Source organism: Ahaetulla prasina, chromosome 1, assembly GCF_028640845.1.
Source record: "Ahaetulla prasina isolate Xishuangbanna chromosome 1, ASM2864084v1, whole genome shotgun sequence".
In the NCBI taxonomy this organism is placed as follows: Eukaryota; Metazoa; Chordata; class Lepidosauria; order Squamata; family Colubridae; genus Ahaetulla; species Ahaetulla prasina.
In genome coordinates, this window is record NC_080539.1 from 262,307,699 (window position 1) to 262,329,503 (window position 21,805).

A 21,805-nucleotide genomic window follows, 5' to 3' on the forward strand; every position below is an offset into this window, starting at 1 on the left:
CTGCAGCTGACTGTACCGGGGTGCCGGCATCCACAGCGACTCTGTCTTGGAGGAATTGAGCTTGAGCCTGTTTCTCCCCATCCAGACCGTACGGCTTCCAGACACCGGGACAGTACTTCGATAGCTTCGTTGGGGTGGTCCGGTGTGGAAAAGTACAGCTGAGTATCATCAGCGTACAGTTGATACCTCACACCGAAACCACTGATAATCTCACCCAGTGGCTTCATATAGATGTTGAATAGGAGGGGTTAGATATATTATACAAATAGCAATAACACATAGACTTATATACCATTTCACAATGCTTTACAGCCCTCTCTAAGTGGTTTACAGAGTCAGCATACTGCCCCCAACAATTTGGGTCCTCATTTTACCCACCTTGGAAGGATGGAAGGCTGAGTAAATGTTAAGCCTGGTGAGATTCGATCTGCCAAATTGCAGTAGCCTGCAGTACTGCACTCTAGCCAGTGCGCCATGGTCTGGAACCTGACTGGAAAGGATCCTGATAAATTTTCTGATCCAAGCTCCTTGGCAACTGGAACCCAGCCAATCTTACCAAGAAAGATTTGACCAATAGTTATCTAGAATGATTGGGTCATGAGATGGCTTTTTAAGTGTGGGAGGGGCACAACTGCCTTCTTCAAGGCTGGCAGCATCACTCCCTGTCAGCCCTCTGAGGTAAATCAGACAGGAAACATGACCAGATGAACTAATTCTACTTAATTTAAGATTACAACAGAATTTTGCAAAACTGAAAGTAAATCTCACCCCATCTCCTTTACAGCCCAGGAAACTAGGGAGAGTTTCTACTGGGCTTCTTGTACCACCCATATTCTTGCTGTGGGCTCAGGCGCCTTTCATCTGACTATTCCCTTCGTTGTGTCTCTTTGCCCTACCTCCCAAGGTCATTCTTCCTCAAAGAAGACAAACGTAGTACCAAAGACCCTGAAGTTTTTGCTTTCAGCTCAAGATGCATATGCAAACAGCTGAAATACTAGCTCAAGTGAATTTAGAAAAGAAAGAAGAGGGGGTAAACATCAAATAAAATCACAGTGGGAAGGCAAGAAAATAGGATTTTTAAAAGATAATGTTCAAAAAGAAAAACTGTTAATAGACAGTATTTTTACAATCAAATAAGAAGTCTGGCAGTCCATACAAGATGTAGAACTTTCTGTACATAAATATATCCAAATTTTTACACAAGATAAGAAAAGTCACTTTAGGAAGAATGGAATTTGAAGCTGAGAAGAGAAATTATGGGAGCTACGCTTAACTTTTTTACCACCTACTTTTTAATCCAAATCTTGTCCCATAGATAGGCTTTTTTTTTTTTTTTTGCTTATAGGATTGCATTTTTCTTTCATCATACTTCTGCCTGACACTTTAAGAATAATTTCTGTACTCCTTCTGCATAATGCCCTCTTGGAGATGTGAAAAAGCTATTTGTTTTCTGCCAGGAAAGCTACAACTGAGGTTAATATGAATGCAATCTACCTACTTAAAGCAGTTCATCAGAAATATTTTCCAAGAAACAAGTTTTTTAAAATGCATTTTCACTTTGTGCCCTTTAGAAAATAAAGTGAATACAATTTATTTAGGGATGATGTATTTATTTAACATGTTATAATTTTTGGAGCAAATGGTCTCCAAGCAGGATGTATATGTACAGAAAGCCATGTAAGTCTGCATGTAACACTTATACAACGTGTGAGGCAAATTAAAGCATTATTTAAGAGGACCAACTTTTGTTTCATATGGATAGCTGCAGAGATATCTGGCAGAAAAAGAATTCCAGCTATGTTCTGAAAATAATTTTAAGAAGAGACTTCCTGTATGTGCCACAGTGAGTAGACAGATTGCTGGTTTTTATTAGCTAGCAAGACAGGTTTACCAGCAGACTCATCTCTAGATGCTGGATCCAGATTAGGATAATCTCTGCAGATCATTGAAGTTAACTACATTAGTCCAGATCAGAGGTGGTATTCAGCAGGTTCTGACCAGTTCTGGAGAACCAGTAGCTGAAATGTTGAGTAGTTCAGAGAACCGGCCAATACCATCTCTGACTGACTCCGCCCCCATCTATTCTCTGCCTCCTGAGTCCCAGCTGATCGGCTGGGTCTTCTTTTGTTGCCCTGCACAGGAGAATGGAGCTGGAAAGCAGGTTAGTGGGGTGGGGAGGGAATGGGGATTTTGCAGTATTCTTCCCCTGGAGTGGGGTGCGAATGGAGATTTTACAGTATCCTTCCACTGCAACACCCACCAAGCCACACTATGCCCACCAAGCCACGGCCGCAGAACCAGTAGTAAAAATTTTGGAATTCCATCACTGCTCCTCATGAGTAGACTATGGTAACTGTCATTTTTATTATAGGCTTATGAGAGTTGGGATTTACATCCAGCTCAAACTTGCAAAGGAATCTTTATGGACACTACACTTAACCAACCCTTATATCTCAAATCACATTTGAATTTGTTAAAAAAAAATCTTTGCATATTGGAGGGATTAAAACCCTTTGGATTTACAAGGTTCTACCACATTCATTGGAGAGTTTGCGTCTCTTTAAAAGATGATGGTGTGAATTTTATTTCTAAAGTTTTGAAAATATTATTTTTTGGGGTATTTTGCAGCAAAAGGGGCTTAATATTTGGATTTTGGAAAGTTAATAATGGATTAAGGGGCAGAAGGATTTGGAATTATAGCTTTGAAATATTTAGATTTTTTTTCATGAAAAATGGAGATTGTTCTTGATTTTTTTTATGATAAGGAGACCTTGAAACCTCTAGAGACCTCTAGAGACTAGAGTCAGAGGATGAAAAAAAAAATGGAACAGAAATCCTTTGTGCAAATTTTTGAATATTTTTAGCTAAGATTTTGGACAGAAGGGATCAGTTGCTTAATATAATTGCCAGAACATGTTAATTAAAAAGTTGTAAAATAAGAACGAGCTGCAGTGGATGTTTATGAAATTAATTTGAAGAAGAATTGATTGCAATACAAATGGATCTGATGGAGAAAGTGGTGTTAATAGAGTTTAACCTTTAAGAGCTTTTTTCAAGAGTAGGGACTTCTGTACCAAGGCTAATAACCCACTCAATGACCCATAATTTAATTAGATCAAACTCCCATTTTATAGCAGGTTCTAAGGTCTGGATTTACTATTATATGCCCGATTCACTCATTGAATTAAGCAAGATTTGTTTAATCATTATTTCTTGAATATGACTGTGTTTATTTCATTTTATAAATTTGTAAGCCATAATTGCTGGGCTCATATATTACACAAGCCAAAAACCAGTTACAACATGCCTTAAGTCAGGGGTGTAAAACTTGATTTCATTGAGGCTGCATCAGGGTTGTGTTTGACATCAGGGGGGCTGGGATGGGCATTGCCAGCTCAACGTCACTCGTGTCGGGGACAGTTGTGCTGGCCCGAGTGCTCTGCCAGCGAAAATAGGCTCCCGAACTCCATTTTCAGCTGTGACGGCCTCCTGCAACCCTCCGCCAGTGAAAACAGAACTCCATTTTCACTGGCAGAGGCACCATGGGCTGATCCTTCACTGTTTCCAGATCGGCCTAGATCTAAGCACCCTGTGGGCCTCATCCAGCCTGCGGTGCTTCAATTTGACACCCCAGCCTTAGGAGAGTATGTGAGCTCAATGTTTTTAATCTTGTCATATATTCCATTTGATATAGGCATTTTATATGTAAAATCAAGACCATGTGGCTGTAACATATGCAGAGTTTATATGTGAGTAAATAGCTGGGCTGTTTTTTTGTTTTTGTTTTTTGTTTACATTTATATCCCGCCCTTCTCCGAAGACTCAGGGCGGCTTACAATGTATAAGGCAATAGTCTCATTCTATTTGTATATTTTTTTACAAAGTCAACTTATTGCCCCCCCAACAATCTGGGTCCTCATTTTACCTACCTTATAAAGGGTGGAAGGCTGAGTCAACCTTGGGCCGGGCTCGAACCTGCAGTAATTGCAGGCTTTGTGTTCTAATAACAGGCTTCTCTATTGCCTGAGCTATCCTGGCCCATTTGTTAATGCTCCCTTAGGAGCATTATGGGTATTTTCGAACAAAGTATTAAAACATAATACAGCTTGTTAGATTTTGGATTACTAAATTACAATAACCCAGCCATTATGGTTTTTAAGTTATTGCCTGATAGCTTACTATTATGTTTGCATCTGACCATTATGGTTGTTTGGTTACCCATGGTCGAAGCATATACTTAGCATTTGTGAACTCAGCTTGTGGCTATTTATTTCACAATGTAGATTCTTCTTCACATACAGGAAGGGAAAAAAAATTGTTTCATTTTGTAGCAGGGTTTGTGGATTCATTAAACATATTTTATGTCAGCAGTTAGTCAGTTTTCAGAGAGAAAGAGCAAGTGAGTAAGTCAGCAAGTAGAGAAAAGAGTATTTCGGTGTTTGTGTGCAAATATCCTGACTTGGCTTAAGTTAGCAATTTATCTACTTTTCCATGCGTCATACTTTTTTTTTTTTTGTTTACATTTATACCCCGCCCTTCTCCGAAGACTCAGGGCGGCTTACAGTGTATAAGGCAATAGTCTCATTCTATTTGTATATTTTTACAAAGTCAACTTTATTGCCCCCAACAATCTGGGTCCTCATTTTACCTACCTTATAAAGGATGGAAGGCTGAGTCAACCTTGGGCCGGGCTTGAACCTGCAGTAATTGCAGGCTTTGTGTTCTTAATAACAGGCTGTACCAGCCTGAGCTATCCGGCCCCTCTTGAAATCTAAACTCTATACATGAACTTTCTTTTCTCTTTTTTCTGTCCTCTCCCCATCTCCCCAACTATAGTTTAGAAGAAGCATAGTTCATTTTGAATCGGGCTGTTTTAAGACCGTATGGGATGGACAATAAAAATTGTGCACTACTGTGTAGGATGTTATTTCTTGTACAAGCTACTTGTTTGAAATCCATTCCTTCACCTCCCTCCAGGGGTGAAATCCAGCAGGTTCTGACAGGTTCTGGAGAACCGGTAGCGGAAATTTTGAGCAGTTTGGAGAACCAGCAAATACCACCTCTGGCTGGCCCCATAGTGGGGTGGGAATGTAGATTTTGCAATATTCTTCCCCCAGGAATGGGGTGGAAATGGAGAGTTTGCAGTATCTTTCCCCTGCCATGCCCACCAAGCCATGCTCACAGAACCGGTAGTAAAAAAATTTGGATTTCACCACTGCCTCCCTCCCCTTAAAACCTCTGCTTTTAATATTCCTTGAAAATGGCTGCCATCTCAATATACCATACCTTCGGGAAACTAACGCTGATTTTTGTGCCTGATTGAGTGCTTTGTCCTAGGCGGCGTTAGTGCTTGTATTGCTTGTGTATGTTTGAATTGCTGATGCTTTGAACTTCAACAGAGTCTTCCACATCAGAGGATGCATCGGCATGTGTGCTAGCCAGCATATAAATGATATCAACATTGTAACTAGCAGCCAAAATATGAAAATGTTTGACAAAGAGATTCTTTTGAGCAAAAAAAAAAATTACTTTCATCATATTTTTAAATTTTAATTAATTAATTTAAATCTGTTATATTTCAAATACAACCTGCTTTTCTGATCCTTTGTTCTCTTTATTATTGTAGTTTTCAAGGGGGAGTGATGCTGGATTCTTTAATATAGAATTGACAAAGGCTTTTTTTACTCATTAGATGTAATAATCCTCTTTATATCTGACTTAAACAATGTTTCTAAAGGTAGTTGTCAACAATTCCCTTTTTAAAGATGCAGTCCCGGAATCAGTGGATTGCTAAATAATATAGGGAACAATTCTCCATAAGTGAACCTCCCAAAACATGGGAAATTCGTTTTTATCCGTTCTTTCTTGTAATATACTCAGAGGATAGAGTACGTGTCTCCCCGATTGCCTTACATTTGGAACAACCCCTTTGGGAAGATTAGCCTGAGTATAAATCCATATGTTGCTTGCAGGCTAACATTCTGACATGCACAGAGAGCAAGACACTCATTTAACAGTAACAGAGTTGGAAGGGATCTTGGAGGTCATCTAGTCCAACCCCCTGCTCACGCAGGAGACCTGGTACTAGGGATTTGAACTGCCGAACTGCTGACCTTTCTGATTGACAAGCTCAGTGTCTTAGCCATTGAGCCACCTAGCTAGGATACTCATTGAAAAGGCATCCATTTATAAAGTTGCATTTTCTATTCAAATTCAGCTAAGAGGCCATCAAGGAACTTTTCACTAGCATCGTTTGTCTGAACAAGCACTACAAGTTTAATAAGGAACTTTTTCAATACTCATTATTCTGCATATACAATTAAGAATGGCATTAGAATTAGAATCACTGTGGATGCTTGTGGATACTAAGCCCATATGGCATATTGAAAGAGAAAAGAGATTATAGCCTGTCATGTTTATACATTTTGTGTAGTTCGAGTAAGTGGATAGCTTGCAGAGGTGACCTTGCAAGAGAGAGGCTTGCAATATCAGCCATTCAAGTTTTTCTCTTTCCTGTTTAATTGAATAGTGTTCCTGATGTTTCTCCAAGAAAGATGATTTTGGCAGGAAAACATCTTTTGTATACGGTATTATCTTTCTCCAGAAAGGGTTTAAATTGCTAACCAGTCACCTCTTCCGTCTGATGATGATACATTTCATAAGCTGCATGTGTTAAGTAAGTGATTCTTGGTCCTGAGGGGCTGGCAGCATCCATTAGGACTTTGAGCTGTTTAAATCCAGTGCTGCTTTTCTTGTCAATCTGATATTCTTGGAACCTTATCTGAATCCTCCCCATCTGAAAAAAATAAAGTCTTTATAGCAGTGGTGAAATCCAAATTTGTTTATTACTGGTTCTATGGGCGTGGCTTGGTGGGCATGGTTTGGCTTGGCTTGGTGGGCGTGGCAGGAGAAGGATACTGCAAAATCTCCATTCCCACCCCACTCCTGGGGGAAGGATATTGCAAAATCTCCATTCCCACCCCACTCTGGGGCCAGCCAGAGGTGGTATTGCCGGTTCTCTGAACTTTTCAAAATTTCCACTACTGGTTCTTCAGAACCTGTCAGAACCTGCTGGATTTCAGCCCTGCTCTGTAGATTGAGACTCTGGAATCACTGTTTTCTGCCTGAAGATAGTGGGAAAAAGTCAGATGAAAACTTGTGATGTGTATGAATTATCAGTCAGTCAGTCAGTCAGTCAGTCAGTCAGAATAGAGCTGAAAGGGACCTTGGAGGTCTTCTAGTCCAGGAGACCCTGTACAATTTGAGACAAGTGGCTGTCCATCTCTTCTTAAAAACCTCCAGTGATGGAGCACCAACAACTTCTGAAGGCAAGCTTTTCCACTGGTTAATTATTCTCACTGTTAGGAATTTTCTCCTCAATTCCTCAATTGTTTCTCTCCTTGATTAGTTTCCATCTATTGTTTCTTTTCTTGCCTTCTGGTGCTTTGAAAAATAAGTTGACAACACCCTTTTTTGTGGCATCCCTCAAAAACTGGAATATTGCTATCATCTCACCCCTAGTCCTTCTTTTCTCTAGACTAGGCATACCCAGTTCCTTTGTGCACTAAAGTCACTTTGCGCACTAAAGTAAGCCAACAGAGGAGAAATCTTGAGCTGACAATGTCATGGCAGTGAAGTAGGTGCAGAACACTACTTGTGCTGCTGCCAGTTCCAGAGGTTCACAGATGAAGAAAATTCACAGCAAATTATGAGTCTCCCCCACTGGTTATGCACACCTACGTCTGCTCCCGAAATGAAGCTTCCGAGTAATTATCTGTTCTATGTACCTTGCAAGTCTTCTGCCATGGCTTGTCCTCAGTCCTTCACAACAAATCTAAAAAGATGTGTGGTACAGGGATGCAGGAAAAGAGGAGTCCATTTAGTGCTTTGCAACTACTTCTGTATTTCCTAATATATGAACGTTGTTTCCATTTTTAATTTCCAATGTCTTGCTTCAATTGCTCTAGTCTTTCTCATGTTTCAACTCTCAAATATTCCTGTGTTCTTCAATTTCTGAATGGAGTTTTTCATTCGACTTTCCTAACATGGCATTCTCTACAACTACGAGGTTTGGATGACAGCTAGCATATTGGCTGGCTGGGGATGATGGGAGATGTAATTCAATGCAGTTTGTGGAACTAACAAGGAAGGCTGCAAGGGCTACTCCAGAGCCCCAGGAGTAGCAGTATTTGTTATAAAATGAGAAGATTGAACAACACATAGAATAGAATAGAATTTTATTGGCCAAGTGTGATTGGACACACAAGGAATTTGTCTTGGTGCATATGCTCTCAGTGTACATAAAAGAAAAGATACGTTCTTACAACATACTGTTGTAGCAGGCAGCAGATCGTTGTCTTACATTCCAGCTGCAGAGATTCTCAGCATTGCTATGGCTATGATTCTTCTTTTTTAAAAAATGTGAACAATCCCTATCACTTGCTATGTGAAACAGTAGGGAAAGTAGATCCTCATAATAGCATGAATGAGGGCTCTGTGGTCTGATGCAGAGGCTATCCAAGGCAGAAATAGCAGAAATGTTTATTCTTCCATACATAAAAGACAAAACCACCAATTTTTTTTATTAGAATTTCTAATTCTAATCCCATTGTCCTTATTGCTAGCCAATGGGAACTGAGGTTGGAACAACTTGGTGCTTGAATTAACCTTAGCATTCAAATTGTCATTTTATTGATTTGACACACAGACAATTTGACCTTTCTCCAGGTACTCCCCAACCTCTTTCCTCCACTCTCCCCCTCCCAAAGTATGCTAACCTGAGAAAAAATAACTGGCATGGAGTTTCCTCAGGACTTCATAGCAGAGATGGGAACGTGGGTCTCGCTAGGCTTCAATCAGTGTTTTCATCATTATAACCCACATATCAAGATGGAATGCCCCAGATGCAGAGACACCTAACCCAGATATCTACCCTTTCCAGAAACAATGGCTATGACTCAAATTTCTAGGGTGCAGTAGCCCTGAATGGGAAGTGCTTGGAATCTGGGGGAGGGGGAAGAGATCCAACTTTTCAGTGAAATGTTGTGTCAGATGAGATGCATGCAAAAGTGAAAGAGGAAACTGTCCACAGTGTCGGTGCAGGCATCTCAGATAAGAGTGCAAACAAACAAACAATCCAAGAAAACTTAGGGATTTCTCATCCCCAAACCAACATGCTTGCAGGCAATCCGTTGGCTCCCTGCTTTTAAGAGCAATTACCCTTAGAGCAGCCATCAATTCTGTAGCCTCTTCTGAAGGGGCTATAAATCCAAGCAGCCACTGTCAGCTGGGATGATTAAAAAGAAAAAGAAAAGAAAGGCTGCTTCTCCTGTACCCTTCTGCCCATGATGAAGGGAGAATGCAAGCTACCTAAAGAGGCAGGACTCTGGGCACAGAACGGGAGCTTCCCCACCTGTAGCCTGATTGGTTAAAAGCAGCTCATGTTGGATTTGCTGTGAAGAGGCTAAGGGGAGGGTTTTATTTTAAAGAAGGTGGTGATGTGGAGGGGGGAATAGAGGAGCCTGAGAGTACATTTGATTGGCTGGGGGAGGGGGCTTGAGCTGGAGAGAGTGCTGAGCAGGCATTCATGAGATACGGTGAGGCGAGCGTCTTTCCTCCTGCCTCCCACTTCAGATGCAAGGACAGGCTGGAGCGCTGTGGCTGGGTTAATAGCACGGAGAGGGAGCACGACTGGATTGGAATCTCAAGAGTGACAGCGCCGTGCATGAAACACCTTCTTACTTCTGTCTGTCCTAGGCTTCCTCTGTCCGAGAGGAGACGGGGAATCATTTAAAGTGAACTGCACCATCTCCGGCCAGAGCGATGGGACCGAGAGGAGCAGGGCAGGAGACCTGCTTGCTGTTGGGATAATCTCTAACCTTAGCCTCTTTTCTGTGCAACATCCCTGGTTTGCTGTTTCGGTGTCTTTTTAAGAGCAATGTGGATTGAAGGTTTTATATGGCACTTGGGATAATCCGCAGGACTGTCGCTCTCCCTTGCAAAAGCAAACCAGACCATTGCTCTCCCTGGGTCTCTCTCTCTTTTCCCCTCTTTTTAACTGTGGGGAGGGGGAGACTGTGGCACCAAAGACGATGTTTTCTGCGCAGGAAAGACTTCTCCAGAAGTAAGCCCAGGGGTTTCCTAACTCCTGGCTGAGCAGGAGGGGTTTCGCATTTAGCCAAGGGGCTGCTTTTGCAACTGGCTTTACTCCTTGACAGAACCATGGCAGGCAAAAGAACAGCTGGCAGAAAACATTAGGGGGTGGGTGGGAGCCAACTAAGGAAGTTGTGGAAAGCCTGTCCTTCCCCACCAAATAAAACTGCAAAGATTCTTGTCAATACTAACTCTGGAACACTTTTGACGTCACCATGCGCAGATCTAGCACCGATGAATCAACTTATCATAGGAGCCCTTCTGTGGACAGCAAGGATTACAGTTTTCCCAATGGCGCCTTCCGTCGCTACAGCAGCATGTACGGCGGCCAATTTGGAGCCGCAAGTAACTCTTTTTTTGGATTCCATACCAACCCGGGTCCTAAGGCCACCAAGGCTAAGTACACCTCCCCCAAGGGGAACAAGTATGTGGTCTTTTACTTGGATCTCTCCTTTATTTTTCTTCTAGAACTGAAGAGGTGCAGCATGGCTCACAACTGCCTGCAGTGCATTAAGTACCTCATGTTTGTCTTCAACTTGCTCTTCTGGGTGAGTATGTACCTGTGCATGGGTTAATTTAGCCCTTGGGTGTCTCAAAAAGTCTGGGGATAGTTTTCCAGCAAGTAATGGGGACAATGGGAGCTGGTTGTAGGCATTATACATCATGCACGCCGAAGTTGTAGACTGAAGTGACACAATTTTGGACGACACCATTTGAGGCTGTGGGGGTGGAGCTCATGCCTTTGAATGCTCTGTCACATGAGTGAGAGAGAAAGAGAGCCATTCATAGAAAACACCAACACATTAGCAAGAAATTGGCAGGTGTCCTTGCTTTTTGCATGCTGACAGCTTTTTATGGGGAGGAGCATTTTAAAAGACAGAATCCCAACCTTTAGTATGAAGTGGTACAGTCCAGAGTCCTGCCACTTCATTTGCCCCTTTGCTCTGCATAATGGTAGAACCAATTTGGCTTTTCCTGTTGAGGTTGCTTGAGTTAGTGAGGACCAAGAAAATATTGGTCCCTGTTTTGTTCTGTTTTTCTGTGTTCTTCATCGGTCTTGTTAAGCTGCATGCATATTCAGATGCTATTCCTGAGGCTGGGAATTCATTGCACTTCTTGTTCCATATGAATTTGTGCCCCTGCTCAAGTCTCAAATGTGTTGTTAATTGCTATGTGGGATCATGTATCTAATCTCGGATTTGCATAGTCTCTTTAAAAGATGGTTCTTGAAATACTAAGACACAAATTGATGCTATTCTGTGGTGATGACCAGGAATAATCTGAATCAATGTGTACATTGTGGGAATGCATATGAAGATAAGCTGTGCCCTTGTGTCTGATAGAGTCATCAATATTAGTGATACTGCAGGTGGAATTTAACAGATTAGCAAGCTAGTACCTGGTTTTCTGCAGTAAGAAGAGACTTTACAGCACAGGAGTAAACTTACTGGGCAAAATGTGAACTGCACATCCTGGTAAGTAATTTCCAGTCCTGTAATAAGGTGTCATATCCCTTCATTTCCAAAGAGTATTTGAAAATCCTGGCTATAAAGTAACTTACTTTCTGTGCTGCTTATTCAATTTCCTGTACATACATACATACATACATACATGACTTGTAGATTCATAAAGTTAGAAGGGAGTCATCCAGCCCAATCCCCTTCTCAATGTTGAAATCCAAATTAATAATCCCAAACAGATGGCTTTCCAGCTTCTGTTTGAACACATTGTAGGCAAATACATTAATTTTTTTTAAAAGCAACTGGAGTTGTATTGCTGTTAATTTAATTGCATGTTAATTAATTTTGCCCATAAAATCCACAATTTTCTACTTAACACAGTTGTCTAGCATATTTTTTTGTAGAAAAATAGATAACTGAAGGTAACTTTACTTTAGAAGGTATTAAAAGGTGCAGTTTACTTGAGTAGGTATAGCATTCTTTCAAAGGTTTTTTCTTTTCTTTTCAGGAAGCAAAGTTAAAGACTCCTTATACTGTTCCTCATCCCCGTATTCAGAATTTAAAGAATACAAATTTTAAGATGGAGAAACTGGCGGGGACTAAACAGGCCCTATTTATTATATTTGCATGGAAAACTAACCCAGGTCATCTTTCTTCTTTTTGCCACGAACAAAACATTTTAAGCACATACAAATATTAGGGGGAGGGGGGGTAAGAAAACAACAACAGCTGGAGCCTTGTTGGGAGGGAGGGAATGTGGTGGAATTGCTGGTTACTTTAAAAAGGTCAGGCTCAGATTGACCCAGAATCTCTACCCTTCCCCCCCACCAATGCATTTTCCTCTTTTGTTTCAAGGGGTGTATGTGTGTGTGTGTGTGTGTGTTCCTCAGCTTTTATTCACTTGTTAATAGATTTTTTTTTTGGAAACATGGAAACTCTGGATAAGCTGAAAGGAAACATCACTCAGACTGTTTCCCAGCTCCCAATTCTCTGACACAGCTAGAGTCCTAGTGTGTGTAGCCAACTTGTCCCAAAGCTTCTTGAAAAGACAGAGAATCGGGTTTGTTGACCTTTCCATCCACCATCTCTTCTCCATCTCTTACTGAATAGAGAGCTCAGTCAACCAATTGAACTACATATTGGGTGGGTGGGGGGAAGAATGAAGATAGCCTTCTTTTTAAAAATAATGCCCACCAAAGACTTAAAGGATATTCAGTGCATGAATCCTGCACTGCAGAGAAGGCATGCTTTTTACGGCATGTAAATGCAGACTTACACCGGGAATGCTGCAAAGGTTTTCCTTTTAATTTAACCAATTCGAGAAATGCTGTTGTAGTATTTCTTGAAAACGGCGACTGAAGTTATAACTCTTTGATGTATCTTCTTTTTCTCAAACTCTTGGGCAGAAAGATCCCTGTGGTGTGATGAGATGCCCATGTCTCAAGGTTACCATCAGGGAACATACAAGAATTTATCTGTGATAATAATCCGTATGTGAAGTATATTGTATATAAAAAAAATATTTCAATTTTTAAAATTGTATCTTGTTTTAGGGATTGGATTTATCTTTTGGTAGTTTGAGCCATGTTTAAGAATCTAGGACAGGCTCCGTTCAGAGCTTCCATCTCCACTATGGTGCAAATGCTTTCTCTTCCAGGAGTATTTCTAGATAATTTTTTAAAACATTTTATATGTTCCACGCAGGAGATTTTTCTCTCTGGCTCAGAGATGCTACATTACCCGTGAAAGTGACAAGAGGCAGACAGGCTGGCCTCCTTTTAACAAAAATGTTTATGTTGTGAAATGGAGATTAAATATGTGTCACGTGTACAGCTTGAAGGGCCCATTGTACACCCAATGGTGAACAAATCTACTATTAGCAGCTGTTGGAAAAATGTAATTGTTCTTATGCGCCTGAAGATACAGTTCTCTTTGGATATGATCAATTCCTAGATACCTCCCAGAAGGCTGCAAATTTTCTACAATATTAATAGCTGTTGTGACCAAGGCCCAAGTAGTGATTACTAAACACGATTCAGTCCTCAACAAACTTATTTTATTAAAACAAAACAAAACAAAGTCCAAAACAAAATTCTTAAGAACTAGTCCCTCGGCCTTATCACCAACCTTTGATGTCTTTGGCAACCTGCCAATGGCTTTTCTTGGCAAAACCCCCACAAAGTTCAAGAGACGCTGACAAGAAGCATGGAAATTTCCTACAAAGAACCCAATGGCTCATTGCTGCTCTTTTAAATCTTATGGGAGTGGCCAATCATCTTCTGGCCTTACTCCTAAGTTGTCCTTTTTTCTTCAGCTGCTCTTGCCTTCTGGCAGCTCTTCACATGCATGCACTAGGAACAGGCTCCTCCTGTTCCTCTGCCTCTCTGCTGGAGGGTCTGGAGTCCGCACATCGCTCCCAGATGGCCCCGGCCCCATCTCTGCCTCTGATGCAGAGCCCTTGTCCGGGCCTTCCCCTAATTCCAGGACTGGCCCATTGTCCTCCCCAGCCTCCTCACTGTCCGACTCCGCTGCCAGGTCCACAGGCTGCTGGCAGACCACAACAATAGCTATGGTTTATAGAAGGTGTTTGGTGCTTTTATTTGCACTACTAACTGTTTCAGTTCTCCCCCCCAACCTATTATCTACCTATTCAAACAGCCACCCACCCACGCAATCTTATTTATTAAATTTATATGTTCTCATCTTGCCAAGTGGCAACTCTAGGCAGCTCTATCTACGGTATATCATTTTATTTATTTATTTGATTGATTTATTGATTTCTATAGCCTCCCATCTCAGCAAATGACTCTGAATGTATTTTTATGATTGGTTCTGGACTGTAAACAAACAAGCTGAACTGACCTTCACACTAGGACAGTGTTGACGAACCTATGGCAAGTGTGCCGGAAGCGGCACGCGAAACTGTCCCGAGGCAAATGCGTGCCCTCGCCAGCTCCGCATCGTGTTCCTATGCTCAAATGCGCACCGGTCAGCTGGCTGTTGGGTGCATGCGGTGCCGGCAGACCATGCATGCGTGAGGCAGCACACATGCCATAGGTTTGCCAACACACATTATTCACTCAAAATGAAGAGTATTTTAAGCCTACTTGTACTTTTGTACTTAGTTAATGTCATGTAGGAAGACAATAGAATGTCCATTTCTATATCTTGCTTTACCTAGTTCATTAATTCTATTCAGGAGTGACCATTTGTATACATTGGCCTAGTTCCAATGTTTTCATTGCAAAGACACACATTTCTTTGCTTCTTCTCTATTTATCCCCCTCTAATTTTGAAAACAACTTCACCCATATGCCAAGGGATAAATTGCAAAGCCTGAAGCATGCACCACTAGGGATTGAGGCAGTGGTGAAATCCTCCACAGATTGCCACTGGTTCACTGCCCGCGAATGTATGGTGTGCGCCAAAAGCATGCTGCGCTCAGGCGCATACACAGTGAGCACCAAACACATTCTTTGCATGGAAAAGAAGCCTTTTCTAAGGTAAGTAGAACAGCAAGGGGGGAACAGCTGTGCTGCACGATTTAGATTTCCTGCTTTCTAGTGAATATAAACTATGCGGCACAGCTGATCATCAGAAATACCAATTCAGACGAACTGGTAGCTTTTTTTAACTACTGGTTCTCCCAAACCGGTGTGAACCAGTAGCATTTCACCCCTGGATTGAGGGGTGTCTGTGTGTGTGTCCTTATATTTTGGAAATAGAGGAAAAAATGAAGTCAAGCAGCTGGACTGAAGGATAAATGTGAAGTGATGGAATGGACATTTTGTTTGAATTATGCCGATCAGATTGCAACTCATTTTTTTTTTATTTACATTTATATACCGCCCTTCTCCGAAGACTCAGGGCGGCTTACAGTGTGTAAGGCAATAGTCTCATTCTATTTGTATATTTACAAAGTCAACTTATTGCCCCCCCAACAATCTGGGTCCTCATTTTACCTACCTTATAAAGGATGGAAGGCTGAGTCAACCTTGGGCCTGGTGAGACTCGAGCCTGCAGTAATTGCAGGCAGCTGTGTTTTTAATAACAGGCTATCTTACAGCCTGAGCCACTCAAGGACCCTTTAGCTCAATTATGTTTAGATCCAAGACAGGTTGCCTAAAAGTAAACATTTCTAACCAGTTATGATGGAAAATAGTTTTACTCAGTGTTGGGTTAATGGTTTTCTAGACATTTTAGGAGATGGGCAATGACATTCATATGGATTATGTTCTAAGCAATCCAAAAAGAAATATGGTGCAGAAAAGAAACAGAGAAATAAAAGATGATTGAAAGCAGAATACATTGGTACACACACACTTACAGACATGTACATATGCCCAGAACAATATTTTGGATTGATGGTTGCTGAGAATATACCCAATATACACTTCAGACATCAGCATGGGTTTCGCATAAAAACTCATATATAGCTGGGAGATTTGCTTTTCTTTTAAAATATTCTTTAAGTATTTTTCCCAGAACTGGTCCTTTTCGACAATACTATACAATATGAACATTTCATATCTTCAGGGAACACTCTACTTTCTGATTCTAGATTTTGTTTCTTATATGGTGATGCTTTATATAGCAATGCTTTAGATTTCTCCGGAGAAATCAAGACAAAGCATAGCGTAAACTTTGCTGTATTTTTCAGGTCAGCATTTACAATGGCAGGGCAAATTGTTTTGTTGGGGAGGGGTATGGCATACATTTGCATAGGCGTATGACTGAATGTATAAGACTTGCATGTCATGTAAAGGAGATTTGGGATTTAGAAGTAGAGAGTCTTCAAGTCAACAGTCAAAAGTTAGGTTAGGTTTCTTTGAAATAAAATGTACTACTGCAATTCTTACCAATTTGGGGACATTCACATTTCATACAGTGGGTTATGTGTATCTAAAATACAGATAGAGTAATGGTAGCAATTTCCAGTAAGTATTGGCTAGAAGATTAACAGGTTTTTTTGCTAAGAATAACCCCAAAGTAGATCTTTGCTGGTCAAAGTTGGGGAGAAATATGTTATAGGAAATTGTTGGCAGTCAGAAAATTAAAGAAGGTGTAGTAAGATGCAACACTTAGAAAGATAGCCAGACAAGTGAGATAAGGCCAGCCCCCAATTGTGCACTAGATACAGAATCAGGTCTGCCTGGATGTATAAAATGTCACTGTAGTTAATGGAAGACCAATACTTTGCCTGGAGATTCAGCTTATGTTGTACCTGAGGAATAGAATACTGATTCTTTTCTCTTATTCCATAACTCAGAGATAGCTCCTTGCAAAGATGTCATTTTACTACAGACTTGCAACCTATCATTCAGTCAAAAAGTATTTGAAAGACGCTATCAAATCTTAAAACATAGCAGTAATTCTGTCAGATTGACTAGAAACAGGCCTCTGCTAGAAAATCTGGCCATTACAGCAGGTTGGGGAAGGTTGCAATGGAACAATTCAGTTGCATTGCATTGGAAGGTTGCAAATCAGAAGGCTGCCAGTTCAAGAATGGTTGATTCTCCCATTTTAGCACCAAGTGAAATGGCTAGCCCAGTCTGTTGTTAGGATGTAGGCAAAGACATCAGTAACTTGTTGCACTGATAGTTTTCAATAGAGATACTTAAATGGAAACAAAAGCAGTGATAAACATGAATTGTTTCAGTAGTATGTCTGACATCAGAAGGCTGGAGAATAGTGGACTTATTTGGAAATTTGAGAACATACCGTAGGTGTTTTCCCCAAATGGCTGTTGTGATGGTCTTACTATCTCACAGATGTCACAGAAAATATAGTCATTTAAAAGCACTGATTTACAGGAATGTTGTTGACTAATCCATTAAACTTTTTCCTCACATAGGAGGCTTCTTACTCCCCTTGCTTTGTTCTTCTACTGGGCAGGTGGACACACTTCCAAACAAGGGACTAGGCTCCATTTTATCCATTGTTCTAAGAAAGCTAACAAAGTTCACTGGGGACCCAGAGGCAATCTTTGAAAAAGAGAGGATGCTGGGAAATAGGATTTAGCAGAATACCATTTTCTCTTTTTTTAAAAAAATTGAAAATGCAATTTTAGGAAGAGGAGAATAAAAGACTATGGGAGCTACTGTGTTTCCCCGAAAATAAGACCCTGTCTTATATTTTTTTGAACCCTGAAATAAGCGTTTGGCCTTATTTTCGGGGAGGTCTTATTATTTTGGGGCATGTGGAAGAAGACAGGGCTCCTCTTGCCATCTTACCTGATTTCCAGCTCTGTGTCCCTAACCCTAACCAATGGAAATGGTGGGAGCTGGCTGCGCATGTGGTTAAATATTTTTGTGGAGAGCTTATTTTTGGGGAGGGTTTATTTTCATGGAGGGCTTATTTTTTTTGGGGGGGGGGTATTTTCAGGGGGGCTTATTTTAGTGCATGCATTCAAAAGCCCGATTGGATTATTATCGGGGGATATCTTATTTTCGGGGAAACACGGTGTCTGCAGGTATATTGGCATCACAAGAATATCACACTGGAGACTTCAAGTCTGCATTATCTGCTCTTATAAGCTTTCAATTCTTTCAATTTCCACAAGGGTAGGGTCAGCTATAATTGTATCAATAATTCTTTTGGTATTTGAAATTACTAGTGGTACTTATCCTAGACTGGATGAACATGTTTTACTTTGAGTGCTACTTATACCTTGAAACATCTTGTGAAATATATAATTTATATCAATTCTATTGTCATAATAGTGCTATATTAATGCATGCCAAATTTCCATCCGAGAGACTTCTTACAGGTTATGGCTGGCATTCAACAAACTGAGGAAATTGCTCTGCCTACCTAAGAGACGTTAGAATGTACTGTATGTTTTTTTTAACAACAGCTCTACATGCTGTAAAACACATTGCTTTTTGAGTTAAGTAGTCTTTCCAAAGCAGGTTCCCATAGGACAACAGACTACAATGATTGAAAATGAATAAAAATTTGTCCAGTCTTGCCGTATGTTTAACGTGGTTGTTTCCATCTCACTATTTTCACTTATAAAGTTATTTTAAAAGGTGTCCTAAAAGCTCAACATTTATTTAAGATGCCAAGCAGATTTGGCAGTCTTTTTCTGTTTAATGATTATTTTATAGCCAAAGTAAGGTTGCTACTCTGTAGTGCAAGGGTCCCCAACCCCTAGGCCATGACCTATACGGAACTGGGCCATGCAAGCAGCAGACTGGCAAGCACACATATGCGTGCCAGCCCGCCACTCGCACGGCCCAGTTCCCTCCCCCCCATCTGGGCTGCCAGGCCGCAAAGATTGGGGAACACTGCTATAGTGTGTATTGAATTGAATTACTAAAAAAACCCCAAAAGGGTCTTTTCCATGTTTTTGTGTGCCATTTCTCTTGATCTCGTACAGAGCCACTTGCTGTCTTCATCAGGGTTGTGGTAGGTTAACAATCACTGCTCACCATTCTACATTAGTTATTTACCACATTTCTGAAATAGCCTAGCATACCCACTGTTATTCTCTTTCTTCAAAATTCTGGTCTTCTTGACCCCAGGCTATAATTTATACAGATGTTTCCCATTCTGCGAAAACACAACACGGGTGAAGAAAGGTGGGACAATGAAGGGATCTCTTACTCTTGCCCCAATAAGGGTTGAATACCACTGAGGTACTTCAGAGAGAAAAGACTTAAACTGTTTTCAAAATCCATCACTTTAGCCTAATGCAAATTTATTCCTTCATCCCTCTTTCTCTCTCTTTTAACATCTGTTGATTGAGCAAATAGTATTTCACACCATTGGTATGTTTGTATACAATGTACATTTAGCCACATGGAACTGACAAAATGTTAAGCAGTACATAAATTGTGCAATAAATATATAAATAAAATATAAATAAAATAAATAAAAGTGAAATATATATATATATATATATATATATACATATATATATATATATATATATATATATATATATATATATATATATATATATATATATATATATATATATATTCAGCCTTAATTATATAATTCAGCAAATGTGTGAATTGTAGACACTGATTAGTAGCACCATGTTTCTGAGTCTGATGAAATAGATTAAATATTTAGATAACATATTTTGAGTGATACTGACAGAATAACAGAATAAGAGAGTTAGAAGGGACCTTGGAGGGACCAGTCCAACCCCCTGCTCAGGCAGGAAACCCTATACTATTGCAGACAAATGGTTGTCCAATCTCTTCTTAAAAACCTCCAGTGTTGGAGCACCCACAACTTCTGGAGACAAATTATTCCACTGATTGTAACTGTTGTAACTGTCAGGAAGTTTTGCCTTAATTGCTTCTCTCCTTGATTAATTTCCATCCATTGCTTTTTGTCCTGTCTTCAGGTGCTTTGGAGAATACTACAAAGTATATTACAATAACAAAACAATAAGCATTTGCTTTTTGGTAAATGAATCAAAATTTGAAGTTTCCAGCCAGTTTAACCTACTGGTTTATCTGTCCATCAATCAATGCACCCAAAAAGATAGTTTCCCAACATTTTGTCACTCTACAGTATAATTTCTTTTTAAAAATTTAAATAATGTTGGGGAAGATTTATAAGCATAATTCCTAGCTTTTTTATTTTTCTGGGTAGGGACTAGGCATGGTATCCAGCTTGCCATTATACAGTCAATATTTGGCAGTGCTGGTTAATATTGTTTCAACCCTACTTTCTGAAGTAATACTTGGAAAGTACTCTTGTGGAGTACTTTCTTACTCCACAAGAAAGATGTGGTGCCAAAAATTTGTAGGAAACTATTATGCAGCACATCTCTGCATGGGATTATGGAAGTTGTCTGCTTATAAGGAAGGTTCTGCTTCTAACAGAAATTTACATAAATAGACAAATAGGAAGCAAGCATTTTGGGTCAGCATGATGGGTGTCTGTATATTTTCTAACTTCCAGGAACCTGCTGTCCTATCATCTCTTGAAGGAGCATCCCCCAACCTTTTGGGCACCAGAAACCGGTTCCGTAGAGAGAGGTTTTTCTGTGAACTGGAGGGGGTGTAGTTTAATGTGCTGTCTGCATCTGGATGGGGCTTCGCTTGTTTACGTGGCCCAGTTTCTGGCATGCTGAGGCCTGGTTGTGGACCCCTGTCTTAGAGCAGGGGTCTCCAACCTTGGCAACTTTAAGACTTGTGGACTTCAACTCCCAGAATTCCTCAGCCAGCCAAGGAGTTGAAGTCCACAAGTCTTAAAGTTGCCAAAGTTGGAGACCCTTGTCTTAGAGGATACCAGTTCATCCCATGTCAAATCAAATTAAATAAATTTGTAATATTGACCTTGTTTCCAACAATGTAAGCTTCTTTATTTACCTGGCATTTGGGCTTGATCGAAGAGTGTGCTGCGTAGCCCTTTGTCCAACTGTAAGAAATATGTGTGAGATTGAACAATACGTAAACCTCACAGTGTATTTAATCAGTGCAGCTTCTCTGGCCTATATTATTTTTTTTCCTCTTTAGAGAAAGCAGAATAAATAGGGGATTGTTGGGGGATTTTGTTTTTGGGCGTCACTTAAGATGCCATGCCAGTCTGCTGCCCTTATTAGGATTTGTGTTGAAATGTCAGGGTCAATCGCCTTAATCTCTGGGACAGGAAAAGCCTCTAAAAATGAGGCAATCCAGTCTGTGCTTAACTGTAGTGGGGGTAGTTTAATCCTAAAACCAATAACTTACTGACTGTGGGATGGATGAAGGATTCTCTCTTGGGTGGACTCAGGGGTGTCCGTCTGCACATAACCACTTGGTGGTGATAGAGAAGCATCACTTAAATCCTCTGAAACTCACTTCTTAGAGTTAAATAAATGAGAGAAGCGCCACGCCCTATGCACCTCTATGCGCTCATTTTTTAAAAAAATTACTTTACTTTTAGTTGAATGGCAAAGTTGCATCTCATCATGGATTCCATTGGGCTGCTCAAACTGCAGGAGAAATGCCTGTGGTGTTGATGGGCTAGGGGTTTCCAAGTGAATTTCATTATTTTTCAAAGATATGTAGATTTAGAGTGACCATTTTACAGAATACAGAATAACAGACTTGGAAGGGAGAATAGGCTGACCCCCTTTTCACTGCAACCGCCCGTCAAATATTGGAAGACGGCTATCATGTCATTCCTAGTCCTTCCCTTCGTTAGACTAGACATACCCAGTTCCTGCAACTATTCATTGTACGGTT

At 40.5% G+C, this 21,805-nt stretch overlaps 1 protein-coding gene across 12 annotated transcripts in view; it reads left to right on the top strand.

Moving 5' to 3' along the window:
• TSPAN4 (tetraspanin 4) overlaps positions 1-21,805 on the top strand; it is an 827,759-nt gene that overhangs the window by 496,197 nt on the left and 309,757 nt on the right. For 10 of the 12 annotated variants that reach the window (XM_058157452.1, XM_058157443.1, XM_058157461.1 and 7 more), the window contains one exon: positions 10,621-10,700. The exons of 1 other annotated variant lie outside the window; for it this stretch is intronic. In XM_058157452.1, coding sequence (XP_058013435.1) covers positions 10,638-10,700 — 63 coding nt within the window. In that variant the 5' untranslated portion in view covers positions 10,621-10,637. Of the gene's footprint in view, positions 1-10,352; positions 10,498-10,620; positions 10,701-21,805 lie in introns of those variants that run through there. One more of the 12 variants, XM_058157402.1, reaches the window with a different exon arrangement.